This window comes from Aquila chrysaetos, chromosome 3, assembly GCF_900496995.4.
Source record: "Aquila chrysaetos chrysaetos chromosome 3, bAquChr1.4, whole genome shotgun sequence".
NCBI classification, from domain to species: domain Eukaryota; kingdom Metazoa; phylum Chordata; class Aves; order Accipitriformes; family Accipitridae; genus Aquila; species Aquila chrysaetos.
In genome coordinates, this window is record NC_044006.1 from 45,641,119 (window position 1) to 45,661,719 (window position 20,601).

The 20,601-nt window shown below is 34.5% G+C and overlaps 1 protein-coding gene across 7 annotated transcripts in view; it reads left to right on the top strand.

Annotated features, from left to right (window-relative positions):
- SNX13 (sorting nexin 13) overlaps window positions 1–20,601 on the top strand; it is a 76,299-nt gene that overhangs the window by 21,742 nt on the left and 33,956 nt on the right. For all 7 annotated transcript variants that reach the window (XM_030008455.2, XM_030008454.2, XM_041122169.1 and 4 more), the window contains exons 2-12: window positions 230–342; window positions 5,790–5,892; window positions 10,978–11,067; window positions 11,482–11,603; window positions 14,000–14,121; window positions 14,280–14,381; window positions 15,052–15,140; window positions 15,557–15,640; window positions 18,159–18,297; window positions 18,871–18,959; window positions 20,129–20,228. In XM_030008455.2, coding sequence (XP_029864315.1) covers window positions 230–342; window positions 5,790–5,892; window positions 10,978–11,067; window positions 11,482–11,603; window positions 14,000–14,121; window positions 14,280–14,381; window positions 15,052–15,140; window positions 15,557–15,640; window positions 18,159–18,297; window positions 18,871–18,959; window positions 20,129–20,228 — 1,153 coding nt within the window. The remainder of the gene's footprint in view (window positions 1–229; window positions 343–5,789; window positions 5,893–10,977; window positions 11,068–11,481; window positions 11,604–13,999; window positions 14,122–14,279; window positions 14,382–15,051; window positions 15,141–15,556; window positions 15,641–18,158; window positions 18,298–18,870; window positions 18,960–20,128; window positions 20,229–20,601) is intronic.

The following is a 20,601-nucleotide window of genomic DNA, read 5'->3' on the forward strand; positions in this document are numbered from 1 at the left end:
AAGAAAAATGCTCTAATGTTGGCTGAACTGGACTACTAGCCCACAGTACAACTTGACAGCAATGTGCTTTTAAAAAAATAAAAATAATTTTTATTTCATCAAGGAAAACTTATTTCATATCTAGGTAAAATGTATCAAGCTTTGTAGAAACTACAGATATTGCTTTGGAGATGTAAAGTTGTATGAATATCATATTAATTATTCCTTTTCCATGTGTTCTTGTTTACAGACCAGTCTTTCCATATGGGGATGGGGAAGTCTTGGCCTTGTGCTTTTTCTAGTAACTTTTGGACCCTTCGCTATATTTTACTTTGCATTTTATATCCTCTGCTTTGTGGCTGGGTAAGTATACTACTTTAGTGTATTGTATAATTTGCTATGAAAGTAAAATTTTAATGTGTATATTAGCAAATAGTTTGCTCTGAAAAACTGAAGTGACTTCTATGTAATTAGTGTTTCCATATTTGAGCAGCTCTTTATGAGCAAAATTTTCTTCTTGAAATCTCAATTTTATCAAAAGGTTCCCCCCCCCTCACCCTTGGTGTTGAATAGTGCTTATACTGCCTTTGCCCAGGCAAAAAAAAAGATTTCCCATTTAAAAAAAAAAAAAAAAAAAAAAAAAGTAGCTATTTATACTGGTTGTTAGAGGAAAAGTACTCACATAAAACCAATGTTCATGTTAGTTCATGCTTTCTATTACTGTGTTGGTTATTTTCCCAGGTACTTACTAAGTAATTATGTCCCCTTTCCTTATCACAATCTCATTTTCCTACCCAAGATATTTCATTCATGAGGAAAGTGAGTTGTTGTTTTCCTTGGTGTGTGGAAAGGATGCTATATCTTGAACAAGTAGATCAGTTCAGCAGCTGTAGACATTTCGTGCTTTATCTATATAGGCAGGAAGGGAGCAAACAGGTGATGTTTTTATAGTCTTTAGCACCATTATTACATTGTATATTATAATATCTGCCTTGCAACCATTAAAACTTTTGTTTTTAATGCCAAGTCTAAATGTATTAGTGGGATATTCCTCCTTCCTCTCACTTACAAGAACAATCTGCAGGACAGTGACATTTCTAGGCTCTCCAAGACCTGCTTGGCTTCTACTGGGGTGTTTGGTCTATCTTTAATATTTTTTCTTCCTTCCTTTGGAACACTCTTTTAACCTTCTTATTGGATATAGTACAGAATGTATGTATATTCCTGTGTGTCTCATCAAAACATGTAATAGAGTTTAGTGGCTAAAATTAGAGCTGCTACACTTGGGTTTCAACTGTATTAAACTTGGAATTCCATCTTTGAGAAATCAGAATAGTCAGTCTACCAGAGCGAGGATTTAGTTAAAGTAAAACTACCTTTTATGTAAATGCTTTTGTCTTGTTAAGTCTTGATATATGTATGATTGGCATATTTTGCTGGCCATTTGTTCAGGGCAAAAGGCAAAGAGATCGTCCAAAGAGCAAGAGTTTGTCCATTTACTGTTTTGTATTACCACTTCCTTAGTATTTGCAGTATGAATAATGTGGGATACAATAATTTCTTAAAAGTGTATCCTTCCTTCTTGCTCAATTTCAGTTGCTTGGCTTTTCAAAGCTAACAGTCAAAGCAGTCTCTCATGGAGTATGTCTGAATTCAGCTACAGTTTGCCACTGTGAGGCTGCCTCTAGTGCCTGAGCTCACTCATTCTCAAGTCAGCTCTGATATCTCTTTGCTGTGATTCTTTTGCTGCTTTGGTTCTTTTTTGTAGTTAGTGAACATTGATCTTCTTAAGGATAAATTCATCTTGTGTGTATCTGTTAAAGCAGAATTTGTATCCATCTCCCTATTATGTGTTTACTTATGTAGATAGATATGAAGTCACAGCCTTTCCAGCAGAATGTCATTACTTCATTACTTTAACATACACGTCTTCTTGGCTAAGGCTCTGATCTGGCCCTTTTTTACACTGTTAATCTTTTTCAGAGCAACACACCTACTTTAAGTTTAACATTCAGCATACCGAACCATGAGTGCTAACTAGGTCAAGTAGGTTTATAGCTAAATTATTGCCTGCTTTTTCTTTTTGAATTAATTCCCATGAAGTTACACAAAATACTTACTCATGTTTCTCTTAGAAACAAACGGAAATTAATGTTATGAAGTAACTTTTTCACTTATGATTGGCAATTGTATATCGTAACATAATTTATATAAATTTAGAAAATAAAAATCTAATTTTGGTTCATGATTGTAGTAGTGTCCTTAATACTTACCGTACCCATATCTGAAGAAAAATAACAATTTTGGACATGGATTTTAGTGGTAGAATTTTATGTTGAAACTTGGAGTTCTTATCCAATTTGTCATGCAGTTTTCTAACTTTTTATACATGCTCAAAACCAGTGGCCTGTATCAAAGGTTTCTGACTTCCACTAGCTGGGAGTCCACTTCTGTCCCATTTTGCAGTTCAAACAAAAGAAAATGTTGAATCATAGCTGGTTGCATTCTTAGTATTAACCTAAGCATTTAAATTATGTGCCAGTGAGTTGTGAAGGAAAACAATGGTGATGCCATAGCTGTATCAACGTAATTAATCTGTTTATATTGTTTCACTTCTGTTACGTGCTATCTAATTATTTCTTTTTTATTTACTCTTAACTGTGTGTTTGCACAGATAGCTTGTAGTAAGTGTACTATTGTTGTTTATGTGCGTGGAAGTATGCTGAAATTATTTGTGTATATGAATAAAAGCTCTAAATCAAAAGTTATCCTTGTTTCATTTTGTTTTGTTTTAAGGCTATTTTATAAAATATTAGCTTTTTTGGTTTTTAGTACATCCCTCTTTCGTTCAGGATCTGGTAACTCATCGCTTAGGGAACTGAGCTCTTTCCACCAAAAGCAAGAGGCAAAAGATGGGTATAGTTTCTTTAACCTGTGTAGCCAAGACTGTTACAAGGTGTTAATCTTCATGAAATGTTTTTTTTGCATAATTACTGATACTTAATCACGTCCATATATATGTGACAGGCTGCCCACATTGATGATTCTAACTGCTGACCAAATTGGGAGCAGTTCTGAAGCTGCTTTTTGACTTACACAAAGCATTCAGCTGCGGCTGTTATTTTTCAGACTTGAGGGGAAAATGATAACTCTGTAGTCTTCTTCATTTTTCTATCTTTTGCCTTTGTTCTGCTGTTTATCTGTCCCTGTGAAAAGCTGGCCTTCCAATAATCTTTGGAAAAACTTAACAACAAAAATTTAAGTAAAATACTGTCTCTTTCTTTTTCTGCTCTATTCATTTAGAGAAAAGAATAAAATGATTTCTCATTTACTGTACTGAATATCCTCTTGATGAATTAGATAAGCATTTGCACTGGAAGTTTCTGGTTAGCTAACAGATACACTGAATGGTCAGGCTATGCATCCTTCTCTAATGCACACATGATTTTAAATTAGAGAATAAAGTGTATTAATTTCTGCTATAGAGGCAGAAGCTCCTAGCATTTCTAGCTTAAAAATGCAAATACTTAAAAGGCACCTAAGATGAGCATTTAAGCTATTTTGGTAGCATGTTAGTGTTTTTGAATGAGTCATTAACTTTAAAAGTGTCGTAACATTTGATAGAAAACAGATGTATAATTTATAGTTAGTTATTTGCAAGGCTTCAATCCTTTTGAATAGAAGAAGAGAAGCACCTTTGCCCTCCTTGCCTCCCCACCCCCCTGTTAAATTGCTAGTATATGTTTGAAGTTAAAACTGACTTTATGCAAAAAAAAAAAAAAAAAAAAAAAAAAAAAGGCATTTGGGGTATACTGTTTTCTTTAAAAGAAGATTGAGGTTTCTAATAGAATAGTGGTAGATAATAAAAAGAAAACCAAACTTTTTAATAATTAAAAAAAACCCAACAAAACACACACCCCCTCCCAAACCAAAACATGTGTTAACTTTATAGCATAGTGAAACTAATATTGAGATTTTCCTAAGCAAGTTTTTGTCATTGAACTGAATTATGATGCTACTAGCACCATTGGTGTTATGATTTTAAAGCTATCTGGAAGTATCTGGAGCAGAAGAGCAATTAGACCTGCTTTTATTTTTTGTCCTTGTATGTAGAAAGTACATGTGGCTGGCAGATAAAAGGTGGCTGTAAGGGAATCAGAGTATCAAGTGAAATTTTCTTACGCATTATCGAGTTACCGGTAATAATTTTGTGTAGCTTTTTCTTTGTGTGGTTTTTGGTTTTTGGGGGGTTTTTGTTTGTTTGTTTTGGTTGTGTTTTTGGTTTGTTTTTTTTTTTTTTCTCTTTTTTTTTTTTTTCTCTTCTCCCTGGAGTTGTTCAGGTATATAAAAGACCACCTCCCTGCTTCTGAATTACTGAACCTCTGGAGTACTTAAAAGGAATGGTTCCCAGTTCAGGAATTAAAACCTTCAAATGGCATATTTTACCTTGGTTAGGAATTTTATTCTAATCATATGACTATTGTATATCAATAGCAATCTATATTAAAAGAATGTATTATTTCAGCACGTTTCAAGCCTGAAATAACTTTGTGAGTTCCTGTGGTCACACATGTTGGTCAGCTGGCCTTTAAATTGAATGCTTTGAAATTTGTGTAAAAAGCTATGCATGTTTAGCCATCCCAAGGCTAGTCTAAGCACCAGTATCTTCGTATTCTCTTTTTTTTATTCTTGACTTTTCAAAGGCTACATACTCAGATTATGCTATAATTGGTACAGCCTTTAGGTTTTCATCTCTCTCTTAGTAAAATCAGCTTTAAGTTAATGTGGTTTTCTGCCCTAGTGTCATAAGCTGTAAATAAATTATTGCTATTGTAGCAAGGTTGAACTTTTTGTAAGGTTGCTTTTTCTCTTATGCCTTCATTATATCATAAAGAAAACAATAATAAAATTAACTGCTGTCCTGCTTAACTATAAGTCATAATTTCAATATCATTGTAGTATTGTGAGGGATGAAGGTAACGAATTTCTGATCTAACATTCTTTTAAAATAAATGGTTCAGGAGTGTATTTATTTAGATTTTATATGCTGAATTAATTAAAAACAAAAAAGCCAAAAAAACCCAACACTCCAAAAAACTCACAACCCCCCAAAACCCCAAGACCTTGTGTTTAACTCCAGTTATCCTCTAGACTTTTTCCTTGACTTTGCTCCTATGCAGCCTGGCAGGACTACTGGTTTCTTTTTTTTGATTTGTGTTTTTTTTTGTTTGTTGGGTTTTTTTTTCTTTTCTTTGCAGCTTAAAATAAGTTCCCAGTTGAAAATTTTCATACTACTTGTTTATACATATGTCATCAGTAGTTACTTACTACACTTACTACGTAGCTTCTTCCTGGTCTGTATTATTGTGGCTTATGCCACAATGCAGTGGCCTAAAGGTATCTCTAAAGAGTTTATTTCTTCATGGTGTTGAAGTAAAAGAATCTTTGTGTAATACAACCAGAGCAGCTTATGTATGTACCACTCTTTCAGTGTACTAATATTTGTGAGCACAGGTAGGATGCCATCACAGGTTCTTCTCATGCAGCAGGCTGTGTAGTATAGACTGTGCTATATAGATCTGCTATGTGATAAGAATATATCAAGACTGATTAATGTAAGGCTGGGAAACTTCATACGTAGTATTGTGTCAGTTATTTTGAGCAGCATGCTGCGCTGTGAAAGCGCACTGTACTAGGAGAGTAACCAGAATTGTCATGTATTGTCATTTTATAACTTGCTGTGAAATATTTTGGGGGGGGGGGGGGGGGGGAGATGATTGTTTTAGCTGGTCTTTCTTTTTCCATTTTAGGGGTTTTGTGGTTACTCTTTTATTTGGAAAAAGCAACTCGGAAAAATACCTTGAGCAGTGTGAGCATTCGTTTCTTCCTTGTACATCAGTTGGGATCCCTAAGGTAAGGAGAGTTTACTGGTCTTAACTGCTAGATCAGATTTTATAACTTTGAAAATTAGAATGACACTATAATCAACTTTAATCTAAGAATTTTACCCGTTTCCCAAGGTAAAAGAGCCTGCTTTTATGTTTTGAGTCAGCTAGCTGCACTGTGCAAGTGAAATGCAAGATTTTTTCCTTTTTGAAATACAAGCTTTTCAAGCATTTATTGAAAGTTCGTTTCAAGTATTGTTTCTGGCTTCATTATGAGAAATGAGTAAGATATAACTGGCTAATATTATCTGTGAGGGAATTACTAAACAATTCCTTCCTAGACTACTTGTATGTGTTGGGGTTTTTTTGGTGGGAGTGGTAGCTCCTTCTTGCTTTTTCTTGCAAGATTGTTATGACCGTTTAGGATTCTTCCATCACTGGATCTGTAGTCTCTCCAGCTTTGATTCTTTTGATTGTTTGTGGTCAGAAAGTTGCTTGCCTAACTAAGAAGATTGAACTGTAATAAAGTCTAGATTTACAGTACTTTGGGGATGTAGAAATTGTTATCTTTGGCTATCTTTAAGACCATGCAAAAATCCTGGAAATGCATAGATAACTGTGGAGCAGCAGTGGGATCTGTTTTTTCAAATCTTTTCTTTTTTTCTGGATTCTGAACAGACACATCATTTTGGTTGATGGACCTAAATTCAGGGTTCCTAATTGGATAAATCTGCATCTCTTCCTGGTTTATGAACTAATACATCTTGGCATCTCAGAAGTTTGGGTATACCTTGGCCTAATCTGTTCGCAGTCATCAGAATAGAGAAAACCCTTTAACCCAAAGATTGCTAGTTATGTTATATTTAATCTCACAACTGTTTGACAGAAACATCCTTCCCTGTCTTAGCTGTCAGGTCACTTCATGTTGTCTGTGAAAGGAGTGGGGGGTGTTCATCTTTCTTATCAGTAGCACACAGAAATTTATTTTGTGATTCAGCAGTATGTTTTCTAATCACAGAACTTTTTTTGTGACTGGTTCATAGGTCTTTTGGTAAATGGCCTTTTCACTTAAGTCTTTGAATCTGTTGAGATAAATCTGGAACTTAAGTATATGCTAAACCATAAAATACCATCACTGGTCCAAATGAAAAATATGAAGTTTAAGGCTGAAAAAGGGCAAGCCAGCAATCAACTAATGATTCTGTTCCATTAATGAAACCTCATTTTAGGGGACTAAGGTTCTTGGTGCTATATAGACTTCAGTGCTTATATGGGCTGTGGAGTGTTGCTTATGTCTTGTGTTTTGAGAGCAGATTTACAAGAAGTTTTTCTGTCTTTTAAATTTCCCCTACATTGCTGAAACTTTTTTTTACTTTAATGTTACTTTTTTGAGCTCAGTACATGTGTATGCCCTGGTTGCTTTCTAAAAGAATAAAATGTGGGATTTTTTTGCATAATCCTTGCAAATTCAGTAGTTTGACTTCTGATTTCAGTGTGGATTATTGTCACGTTGCTTTTCTCAGCTGACCTGTCTTGACTAATCTCTGGGTTTAAGTTTTTTAGTATGAAGGCATTTATTTTTAGCTGGCTTACCAAGTGCTGTTTGAAGTTGTTCTCCAACTAAAATCTGTTTGTCTTCTACAGTAGTGTTTTGTATTTCTTTTTTGCCATTGTATTAAAATAGCATTAGCTAGTTTAGCTGAGCTTTTCAGTAGCAGTGCAAGAAGAGATGAGTCCTAACTAAAACCGAATGTGTGGTTTGCTTGGGATTCCTGTTTGCCATTTCTGTATTAAATTTCTGCTGACTTATCTTTATTGGAAAGTAATATTTCTAACTTGAAATTGTTTTCATGTTTAAAACTATTGTGGCCCTAAGTGGTCTTGAACAATGAATATTCTTTCAAGTGGCTAGTATATAGATTATGCTTCGTCCATGAACCAAGTACAAACTGAATTCACCTTAATATGAAAGTATTTTTTGATACTGTATTTTGAGAAGTAATCTGATTATATAGGTTCTTTTATAAGAAGCTCTTTTCCCCAAAGGCAGTCAGAGCTTTATCAATTATTTTCAGGGGGTTTTGTTATTTGGGGATTTTTTAGGCTAAGATGAATGTTCAAATGCTTGATTTTGAATAAATCAGTTATAATTCAGGGCACCATAATTGTGGATGGAAATAATGTGTAGAATGTACCAGATTCTAAGTTACAACACAGGATTTGGTGCCGATAGGTTTCCTTGGTTGCTGCTTACTATGCTTATTAGCGAATATTAAAGAATGCCTCACATTAAGGAGAAATAGTTATGTAAGTTTGATGGAAGATTATATACCTTTCTGCTGTTTTTTTTGTTGTTGTTGTTTGCATACACATAGGGAGGTTTAAAAATTAGGATTAGACTTGCTTTTCTTTTTGCAAGTCTGCTTTATATAACTTTTGTGTCAGGAATTTATTGGATGATGCCATATACTGGCTCTGTAAGATACACAATTGTCTGCAGGTTTATATTAAAATAATGTTGAATGAAAGGCAAGTTTAGGGCCTTCTGAACTGTTAACTGGAATGCTGTTTTCAATAAAAATTATAGATTCAGTCCAACTTTAACAGAAGTGTGTAATGTTCAGTTATTATCATAATTGAAGTCTCTTATGCTTTATCCAAAAGGCAAGGAGTTTCTGTAGGCTGTGTACAATGTGCCAAATTACTGTAAGGTAACAGTGATAACAACTTATAAGTGCTAGTTGCATACTTGATCCCTGATTAGTCTCTGAATCTCTTTGACTCAGTTGATCGTATGCTATGTTATGGATTTGATGCAGATTTGTAAATCCCCTGTGTCTTGTCCGCTCACAAAAGCCCGTGACTAAGTGATTTGGGAAATAGTGGCACAGTCCAAATGAGGCATTTTTCATATTTAAGTTACCTAGCATAGTTTCAAAAAAGGCCTTTAAAAATATCTACTAGTGCAGCGAAACAAAAGTCTGAAGTCTACTCAGTCACTGCAATTACATGCCTGTGAAACCTGGGTTTCTTTACTGTGTACTACAATCTTACTTTGTGGAGTGTGTGCCCCACATTCCTCATAAGTGCTTCCTGCCTGCTTAAAATGAAGTAAGTAGATGTCAAATTTAACAATAACAAGTGATATTCATTTTTCCTAACTGATGGTTTAATACTGGTAGAGTATGTCAGACTAATTGTGTATGAAGTGACAGTCAAATAGGACAGTTTTCTTCATGTGAGTTGGGTCCTTCCTTTAAGTCCATCTTCTAAGTCAGTGTCTGGAAGGCCAGGCTTAAAACTAGCAGTGCTTTCCAAGTGAGAACTGTCACCAGCTGTTGTAGCTGCAATGAAATAAAAGCACATATTCTAAATTTTAGACATCTTCAGACATATCAAAAGCAAATGAAATTATACTGCATGTACATAAACATTTCACTGGAGAAAAAAGAATATGAAAGAATGGTCTAACCTCGTAGTTGGCTCTCCTTTGAGCAGGAGGTTAGACAAGATGACTTTCTAAAGTCCAGACCAAAAATTGAATCCTATGAGCCTATGAACATTCAGATTTTTACCAAGTAATGTTGCATATTTTCTATGTGTCTATCTTTCTTCTGGCTGGTGCTTTTTTTTGCTGCTGCTTTTTCTTCTGTGTTTTCCAAATGTGGTTTTATGCATGCAGTCCTCAAACTTCACAACAAACTTTTAACCATTTTGTTTGGCAATTTGAACTATGCTGTGCTTAGTAAAAATACTTAATCATTCCCTTCTGCATTGGTTTGGTATTTTTGACACCATCAAGATGAAAATACTTTGCAAATTCATTAGTATATAGCTGGAGTATTGTTTGAATATGAGTCAACTTCCTTCATATTAAAGTAGCATTGAACTGTTCCCTTGTCTTGAAAGTTAAAAAATATACAGAATTTTCCAACAAAATACTTTGCGTTGTGATATAGAGTTAGTTAAGTAGTAGGAGGAATGTTTTCTGGTCTGAGGTACTCGACTGCCATTCAGTGTTAACTGGTCTGAATGAGAGATACTTAGGGAGAGTCACGTAGAATAGAAACAGTGGACATATGGTTTATAATTTTTTCATTTATGGTTTTTGGCAGTTTTTATGTGTTTCCAATACAGTCATAACTTTCCCTCTAGATCAAAGAATAAAATAACTTGATTTTTTTTTTTTTTGAACACTAGTGTAGGTTGTTGGGTTGTTATTTCTGTGAAAATAATGGAGTTTATTGCAGATTTCATCTTAAGTTTGTAGAAAGACACTGTATTAGTCCACTCAGAGAAGCACTGATAAAGGGTGTGCTTTTTCAGTATGTCACTTGCCAAAAGGCAGCTTTGATGAAGTCATTCTTGGAGTTAGCTGCTCTGAGTTGCAAGTCGTTCTATAAAATAATTTTTTACTCCCTCATCAGTTACTTCTTAAAGACTTCTCTGTCAAGTAGGGATGGTACAAAAGAGTAATTTCTCTCCTGGCATATAGAATAAACTGTGATGGATAAAGAAACTGAGAGAAAAAACAACTGAACAATTACCTGCATGAGGTTGCACAGGAAGTTCATAATCAAGTATGGAACTGGGATCTTACACACAAACTGTGTTGTGCTGCTGTCATGTTGTCATCCTGCTCCGCCCTCCCCCCTCCCCCTTTATAACTATTTGAGTTTTATTTCCTTCCAATCTAGTATTTTAGCAAACTTGCTCCTTTACAGTAAGCAAGAAGTAGGTTTTCAGGTTAGTTTGTCACCATTATTTACTATATAGTGAAAAATACAAATATTATTGTTGCCCAGAGAGGTTGTAGATGCCCCACCTCTAGAAACATTCAAGGTCAGGTTGGATGGGGCTCTGAGCAATCTGATCTAGTTGAAGATATCCTTGCCTGTTGCAGGGGGGTTGGACTAGATGACCTTTAATGGTCCCTTCCGACCCAAACCATTCTATGATGCTATAATTATATCTTATTTACCCTATAAATCATAATAATAGGGAAAATATTGTGTAAAGTCATTACTGGAAGTATACATATATCATAAACAGTAGAGCTGATTTTTAATTATAGCTAAAACCTGCAAAGTTACATTTCCTAATCTCTTTCAAGTGCATGGAAGAAATGAAACGTGAAGCCAGACCTATTAAGATTGACAGAAGACTGACAGGTGCAAATATAATTGATGAGCCTTTGCAACAGGTAATTTCTAACCAGGACTATTTAATCTATTTTTATTTTTGCAAGTATTGACTATGTAATACCTAAGTAGTTGAGAGACAAATAGAAGTTGAGAAATTTTATCATGTTTGAGAGTGGTAAGTGAAAAAACATTGAGGATGGGCCAGGATACTGGGCAATATTTGAGTCTGTTTTCTGTATATTATAGTTTCTCAGCATAGTGGTGATGAATGCATGCAAACCAATATGAAAAAAGCGGTTTCAGTATGTGAGTTACATTGTTTCACTCACAGTTGCATAATGTTATGGGAGTGTGGTTTACTATCTTAACCTTTTAAGATGACTGCTGCTGCATTATCAGGCACAAAAAGCTATTTTATGTTTTGTTGTCTTTTGTTCATTAGCTCATGGTTATTTTTTCCTTCCCAATTTCAGGTAATCCAGTTTTCCCTGAGAGACTATGTTCAGTATTGGTATTACACACTAAGTGATGATGAATCGTTTCTTCTGGAAATCAGGCAGGCTCTTCAGTATGCACTTGTTCAGTTTTCTGCCAGGTAAGATTATTTGTGTTTGCATCAATGCACTGTCTAAGCAAGTGGACAAATAAGCTCTGTGGGTTGTATGGTAGTAGATAAATGATTAAGTTTATCTATTGGCATAGTTAAGTGTATTTTACAGAAAGAACATGTAAAATTTAAAAATCATAATCTAACAACTACAGTTTTTGCTGATCCCTTAAGAAATAATGGAGATGATGTTTGTAGTCATGGTCTTTTGCAAAATGGCCTTTTCAAAATTTATATTAATGTCTAAAATTACCAAATAACTTTTTCTGCAACTTAAGCATTGAGTTGCATGAATCATCACCTTTTTATATGCAGGTCTGTTTCATATAAACAGCAGGGCTATTCCCAAGGTAAGTCAATCTGAAAGCCTTTAATTCAGACATCTGTATCAGCTCAGATAACTTCTAAAAGTGGTATTGCTCTTCAATATGTAAGAACAATGAGTATTTTTAAAGGAATGGTGGTCTGGGGAACAAAATGATGTGTCACATATGTAAATCTTTTTTAAAAATAGGGTTGATTCAGTACAAATGGATAGTTTGTTAATTGTCCCATGTTTTTTCTGCTGTTGCTTAATCAAGTAGCAGGAAGTCAGGGAACTTCTCTGGGAAATTATTTATCATCTTTAGTATGGCTGATTTCTCAGCCCAGGTATCACGTGCCACTGTGCTGATTGTTATCTGTTTTCTCTTCAGAAGAGGTTGTGGGTCACCTAAATATAATAAGCTTCATAGCAATTTTGAGGTTTTGTTATCCCCTCCCTCTGTTGACTTGAAAATGTAGGTCAGTGTGCTTTTCTGGCAAGAAAGGTCAAAGATGGAGAGCTATGTTTAATGCTAGGAAAAATTCATGATACTAAAACCTTATTGATTGTGAAATAATGGAAATCCTAGGAAACTGTGTTGGAGATAATGAAAACTAGGCTAAATAAATTGTATGTTACAGCAAGCAATCCTGTGCTTACACAAAAAGGACCTGGCTACCCAATTTCATTGTTTTTGTCTATTTGGCAAAGTTACTTCATTGAACAGTATGAAGCACTGGGTTTGTGTCAAAGCAGATCAAGTTATAACAAATGTTTTGGTGGGGTTTTTTTTGGTTTTTGGTTTTTTTTTTTTTCCTGCAATACTATAGCTCTTAAAAAATAGCCACCACTTCTGTGCAGTTGTGTTCTTCTGTACAGATCAAATCGGTTTCACAGGGCTGCAGCAGTTGTTATTAAGAGAAAATGATCTAGTGTATTTATAATGATTGTAGTTGGATATAGCTGTAGCAGTCTTAGATTAGTACCATCACCTCTAATTTCCTATACCCTGTGAGCTTCTGGAGAGAATGAATACAGTAGGATTTTTTTGTTGTTTTGTTGGTTTTTTTGGTTTTTTTTTTCTGTGAGAGTTGCACATTTGTGAGAATGATGTAAGGCCGCCACCTAGTGTTTTTGTATGATTTGTTGATTGTGTGGATGGTGGATCTGGATTATTGATGGTTTTGACTGCCCTTTGAGACAGCTCTGCTTCTTCTTTCTACATCTAGATTTTGCAGTAGGCTTCCCTCTCTTTCAGAGTTCCTTATCCCTTTCTCTCTCTTTGAGGGAAGAAAGAGCAGGTGAGGGAACAAACACAATAAAAGGAAGTGTTGTAGAAGGATTCTGCTATAACAAAGTAGGTATCTGAGAGAATTCAGGTAATGGTATATTTAGTGCAGAGTAAAAGCCATCACTAACATCTAGCTTCATTAAACCTGTGCCTTTTCAGTTTGACTAGTAAGGCATGGACATCATAAGAATATCTCTGCATCTTTTTCATACCACTAAGGAAACAGTTTTATGCAAATCTAACAGTGACTATTTTCTGACACTAACCTATGTGCATTGTTGGAGATGCACGGTAGTTACTGCTCATACAAGCTGCGGAATCAATTGTTGATAGTATTAGGTTGCTTGTAGTTTCAAGTGAATTGTGTGTTTTCTCACTCATGCATATACTGCAAATTCAGAAGAAAATGATTTTGCTTAGGTGCCTTCCAAAATGATAGAAAGTATGGCTGAAAAAGACCGGGGGAGTATTTTAGTTTTAGGTTGTAGACTGTTTATATCAGGATTTTTCATAGATATTTGACAGTGTCATGAATTGGAACGCTATTCCCGATACTAATGTTGACCTTAAAGTAATTCAAGCATAAATATTAATGTGGTGTGAGAGTGGTATTTTACAGTATTTGATTTGTTTTCAGTGGATAGGCAATTAGGAGACTGATTTATTTCTTTGCTTTTCTGTGTTTACTATCAGTGTGGTTCTTGGCAGGGAGGAAGGAGAAGTAGAAATTTATTTTTCTTTGTGTTCAGGATAAAATAATTCATTTTCATGCATGTCCTTTTCTGACAGGTCAAAGGAAACAGACTGGCAGCCTTATTTCACTACACGACTTGTTGATGACTTTGGCACGCATCTTCGAGTTTTCAGAAAAGCTCAGCAAAGAATAGCAGAGAAGGGCGATCAGATGAAAGGTAATATAGTAATTAAAATATTTTTTTTTTTTATTTGAGTCTGAGTAGGCAGGTATCTTACTTGTGTGAAATATAGTTAGCTTTATTTTATAATTCAAGTTAATTCTCAAGTTTCTAATCTTTACAAAAAAGTATGTTTCTTTTTTTCTTTTCCATAGACCAAGCTGAGGAACTTGTAGATACATTCTTTGAGGTTGAAGTTGAAATGGAAAAAGAAGTCTGTCGTGACCTAGTCTGCACTTCTCCCAAAGATGAAGAAGGTCTCTCAATATCATCTTCTGAAGTTATTTCAGTATAGCAGACTAAATTAAAATACTAACAATTTTGTGCAGAATATGAAATATACTGAAATCTTAGCATGTGACTTTCAGAGTGTGATTATCTACTATACATGTATAATTCCTCTAATTTGTACATATTAACACTATAATTATGATGAAGTATGTACATACGTAGCTATTCCTCTTTTCATTGGAAGGCTTTTAGGATAGAAGTATTGTTTTCTGGGAGGCAGGGGATGGCTTTGCAGATTCTTACTGCTTTTGGTTAGATCTGCCTTCATTATCACTATTCCATAGCCTTCATTAAAAAAATCAGTTCATCTTTTTGGGCAAAGTGTGAAGGAGGGGAAGAAAACCCTGTATATGTTAAATAAGGAAAATACATTGGAGTTAGTTTTTTGGTTCTTGGAATTTGGTTTTGTTTTATCTTGGTTTTGAGACTCTAGATCTCTCAGTTGGGTTAACATCAGTGCTGCTTATATTCAGTCTGAAAGGTGTTACTGTGGTGCTTGGACTGTAAGAATATATATGACTCTATATTTGAATTTAATTTTAAGGATTTATCTGTTGGGTTTTATGATTATCAGGTAAGGTGTGAAATAATAATTATAAAATTGTGCTGAGGTTTTTTTTTGTTCTGCCTCCCTAGGATTCCTAAGGGATCTGTGTGAGGTTTTACTGTATATATTGCTACCTCCTGGAGACTTCCAGAACAAGATCATGCGATACTTTGTCAGGGTAAGTACGGATTCTAAAAGCCATTCCAATTCTTTGGTGTAATACCATGAAAAATTTTAGATCTGAACTGCTGCTTTTATTTTATTTTGTAAAATTGATCTAATTTATTATTAGGTTATTTTAAATGCAGTACAATCTTGATACATATTTAATAGCAGAGAACAGTTTGTGTGAAATATTTTTGAAGTTTTTTCTGCCTCTAGCAACATAAGAAAAGCATGATAAAACGGATATCGTTTTTCTTGAGGTATTACCATCTTCTGTTAATTGAAAGGGAATGTGCTAGTGCCTGTGGAATGTTTTCTGTAATTACACTTTTTTTTATTTAGCTTCTACACAGTGATTTTTAAATTATTGTAGTTATATTAGCTTTACGAATAAATATATAAAATGATTTACTATATTTTGTTTTTCAGGAAATCCTCTCCCGAGGAATTCTTCTTCCATTAATAAACCAGCTCAGTGATCCTGATTATATTAATCAGTATGTCATATGGATGGTAAGATTTATAATGTTTAAAATGAATGGTATTTCCAGAATATTTTCATATAAAGTTTTACTTGTGTTCCCTGTAATCATGGCAGATAAATATCTCGTAGAAAAGTTACCAGTGGATATATTGGCAGAGATAGTGTACTTAACGCTGCTATGCTAAATTTTTATATATATATAATTATATATATATAAAAATATATATATTAAATGTATATAATATTTTTTTATATACATACACACGCGCACACACATTCACACTTTATGTGTATTATCTGTACTCTGTGTTGTAACTGTTTGGCAGAAGTTGCCTGACTGAGGACAGGTGTATGACAAACTGTAAAGTTGAGTTCTCTGACTGTTTCACTTAGCTGTTCAGGAAGCATGGCAGTAACCTTGGAAGCTTTTTCCTTGACTGTTTTTACGATGTGTCCTTCAAAGCTTAAGTGACGTCCAGAATGACAAGTAGTAAGATTGGTGTTTGTTGGGTTTTTTGGGGTTTTTTTTGCTTCTGCTAGGAATCTCAGGGTGATTGTTTACGGATATTTGTGGTAACACTTAATAATTTAACTGAATGGGAAGAAACAAACTCTCTACTCTGTTATCTCTCTAATGCACCTGCAAAAAACCCCCACCAAACTTAAAAGTAGTGATATATAGTAAAATTAACGTAAATAGAATAGCCACATTTTAATTAATGTTATGATTTTTTGCAAAGCAAGTTGAAACTTACTCTTATAGTTTATCATCCCTTATAGGTCATGGATCAAGTTTAATGTTTGTTTTTCCTTTTCCCCAAGTTCTCTCTAGTTTTATTCATATATTTTAGTCTTAGAGTGTGCATTCAAGTACTATGCTGAAAACACCCTTGGATTTCAGAGTAAAAGATCTTATGTATGCAATGAATTCAAGTGTACATGTACAATGTTTCCTCTACTCCGGCCACCTCCACTTCATGTAAAAGTTTGCACACTGCTTTTCTACAGGAACCTAGCTTTAATAAGAAAAAATACTGCTGCTTGTATGGACCAAGCTTTTCAATTTTTGTTTCCTCTTTCCTCCTACACACGTTCTTTACTTGTAACTTGGCCTCATTCTTTATTTACTGAGCACTGTCCCTGGCTGCATCCAAAGATAGAATTCTGAGTTTTTTATAAAGCTTTCTGTTATTGATGGTAATGTCCCAAGTATTAATCTTCATAATTGCCATCTGAGATGAGGAAGTAAATGTGCTGGGGGAAAGATAAGGAAGAATAAATGCTTTCAAAAATATAATACAAGTCTTATGAAATGAAGATTGTTGCAGAAATTAAGGTCAGAAGTAGAGATGACTGAAATAAATTCTGGCTCCTTTTGGAACCTTTGTAAAATCAGATTTGAATGAAAAAAATCGATTTCTAAAGATGAGAAGTTTAATTCCATGTTACTAGGCACACCACAGTTTGATATTAACTCCCTTGCAATAAAATACAAAGCTTCAATATAAAATTAGAACTTAATCCCAACTTGTCTCTTCACTGTATAATTCACATTTCTACAAAATGCTTGAAGTTTAAGTATTGCTTGTACTATTCCTTTTAAAAGCAGATTTCTAGGAAGATTTTTCATTAACTTTGGTCAAAGGTATCCAGTCTTCATTCTCTGCTCTGTGCAGCTCATGTCAATGCACTTCTGCAGTGCAGACCAAGTATTACATTTCCATATCAAAGTAAGGATTTATGAAAGATGTGGGTGAAGTTACTTTTTTTTGCTTTAGATGGTAAAGACAGCGTTAGAACTCAACCCTTGGCACCTGCGTGCACATGCTGTAAAGCTGTCAGCCTTCCCCTGATCTTCGTGCTGCATTCACAACAGAGTTTCCAGCGATCTCGGCAGCACAGCAGGCTTCCTTCACTTGCACAAATTCCTTTGAGTCTCTAGAGCAGGTTCAACCTATGCCAATACTGGGAAAATAGTATGTATTGAAATAGCTTAATATTATATACAAAGGTATCTGAATAAGGGTTTCAGAGAGGATATTAGTTCAGTCATTCCCCCCCCCCCCCCCCCGCTGTCCCCCCCCTACCCTCCCCAGTAGGCTATGATTGCATTGTAGAATGTTTTCTTTTTGTAATTCTGTATCTTAACAAGCAGTTACATTGGGAGCATTTACACTTGCAGGGGACCTTGGCAAAGCTGAAACCTTTTTAAGTGGTCTCGCCAGTTTCTGACTACTTAGCTAAAGAGATGGGTAATAGAAGGTTGATTGGGTTTTGGGCAAGGTCTTCATTTAAGTAGGTTGACGGACTTTCCATGTGTCTGTTGTACTTACTGAAAACAGAAAATGAAATAGGTTTTGCCTCCGTGCATGTTTCTTCTTTCTTGGTCCTGTGAAATTTTAGTATCAAAAGGAAGGTTTAGAATTGTCAAAGTGTTTTCCAAATGCCAGTTGTGGTGCTGTATCAAAATAATTCACTTAATGAAAAATTGTGTCATCTGCTTTTAGCTGTTTTGCATTATTCACACTGTAAAACTCTCTGTTTCAGATTCGTGATTCCAACTGTAACTACGAGGCCTTTATGAATATTATTAAATTAAGTGATAATGTAGGAGAGTTGGAAGCAGTGAAAGATAAAGCAAGTGAAGAACTGCAATATCTTCGATCTCTAGATACAGCAGGAGATGGTTAGTGCTGTATTGTTTTACAAAATATGACATGCACTACTAGCATGATCACTGAAGAATATTCCAAACATTTAGAAAATAAAAACTCTGATGCAGCATAGTATAAAATAGTTTGTTATGTAAAAAAATAAATAAATTACATGACAAACGTTAAAACTTGAATCTTCATAAGTGTTTTTTTGTTTTGTTTGTGGTTTTTGGTTTCCTGGTTTTTTTTTTTTTTGTTTTTTGGGGGTTTTTTTTGTTTGTTTTTTTTTTTAAATATAAACTAACTGGTTAGGTATGTATACTTCCATTGAATTGAAACTTGTCTGACTGGTAGTTCTGAATTTCAGTAATACTTTAGGTGTTAATGGATATAAAGTTAAGAGTTAATCTGAAAAAGGAAAGAGAAAAATATTTCTTGTTTACTTCCATCAGTAAGGTACTTAAACTGGAAAAAAACCCATCTCTTCAAAGCTGATCTGTTTTGTATGTGGTATGTTACTTTTTGTGTGATATTTTTAGAGCATTTCAGAACAAGAGTTTATTTGCTCATCTGCATTGCTTAATCCTCTTTGGTTTTGCTTTCAGATATCAACACTATAAAAAATCAGATAAACAGTTTATTATATGTTATTAAAGTATGTGATTCAAGAATTCAGAGGTTGCAGTCAGGAAAAGTAAGTGTTTTTAGAATTTTTTATTTCTGAAAGAGTGAAGTTGCAAATGACTTACTACTTTGGTCCAGCTTTTTAATTCTTGCATTTTGAAACACAACTTGAAGTATGCAATTACAGGAGTACATTATACAACTGAAGTTAGTCTTGTATTTGTGGTTTAATTACGGAAGAAATTTCTAAAGGTTCACATATTTAGAGTTTTTTGGATTCTGCCTTTAACAGTTTAGGTATGTCAGTACATTTTAAAACTATTCTTACCTTCTCAATACAAGAGTTTGCCAAACTGTTGCCAAACTGCCCAAAATGTTACATAGATGCAAAACCTCTTTGTATTTATACACTTAGATACAGTTCTTTTTTGCTGCACCACTGCATACCTTGTGTGCCTCAAGCTTAGTCTTTGGCAAAGATCCCTTTTCTTGTTTGATAAGGGTACCACTTGCTGATTATTTTGCAACACCTTGTAGATGCCATGTATTGCCTTTTGTTAGACATATTTACCTCTTTAGTTCAACGAAAAGCCTAAGGCAAACTGGATGTTCAGTTTAAGAACCTGGTATTGTTCTGTTTGCTTGTTTAATATTTTGTTTTATATTTTAAGACTGACAGTCAGTATGTTTGACTTTGCTTAATTTCTTGACTCTCTTAATTGGACCTAGGTGTGGCTCCAAGATAATGTAATCTTGTGCATATTGACTGTTAAAATTAAGTATTCTATAGCTGGACCCAAAAGCATTACTGTAATACCAAGAAATGTCATATTGACAGAAGAAAGTTGGGCAGAGATGAATTTAAGTTGTGACCTGCAGACCATCAAATGCTGAAATTAGTTCATCTTGTTAATTTTTTTTTTCATGCTACTGTCACTGTTGGTGAGGGATTTGGGGTTAATTTGACCTGTATAGTATTACATGAATGGCAGTATTAAAAGCCAGCTTCCCATGTAGCAGAGATCATCCATGTTGAAGGCAAATAGTTATGAGAACATGATCTTATGATCGAGATCTTTACTTAATAATGGTTGTGAAAATAACTAACCATTGAGAGGCTGCTTTATTATCTATAATGTGAATTGTTTTTTATTCTGTCTGCTTTGTGTTAGGTAGAAGTTTTAAAAGCTAATTTAAAAAAAAATAAAGCCTTTGAACACACTGAACTGTGTCTTACAGGAAATAGATACTGTGAAACTGGCAGCAAACTTTGGAAAACTTTGCACAGTCCCTCTGGACCATATTCTGGTAGACAATGTTGCACTACAGTTTTTTATGGGTAAGTGTTAATTTATCTGATCTTTTTTATTTATAAAGAATATGTTAACTCACAGGACTGTACACTTGAAATTGCTAAATATCGGTGTTTACTGAGAGCTAAATGTTTATAAGGCCCTTGCCAGAGGGAACCAAAACCGTTTTTGCAAATCAGTCTAATTAACTGTTCAGAACACCATACTCGGTTATTTCCAAAAGCTTGTATCAAGCTTGTTTCAATACTGATCTCTCTGTAAGACTGTTCTTGCAGTGTTTCTTGGTCTGTCACTTCACAAGTTTGTTCTGTTTAGAGCAGAATCACTGCAAGAATTGCTTAGAGGTTTATAATTGGAATGACTCTGAAACTTACTGCAACTGTTAGTCTTACTTTTGGT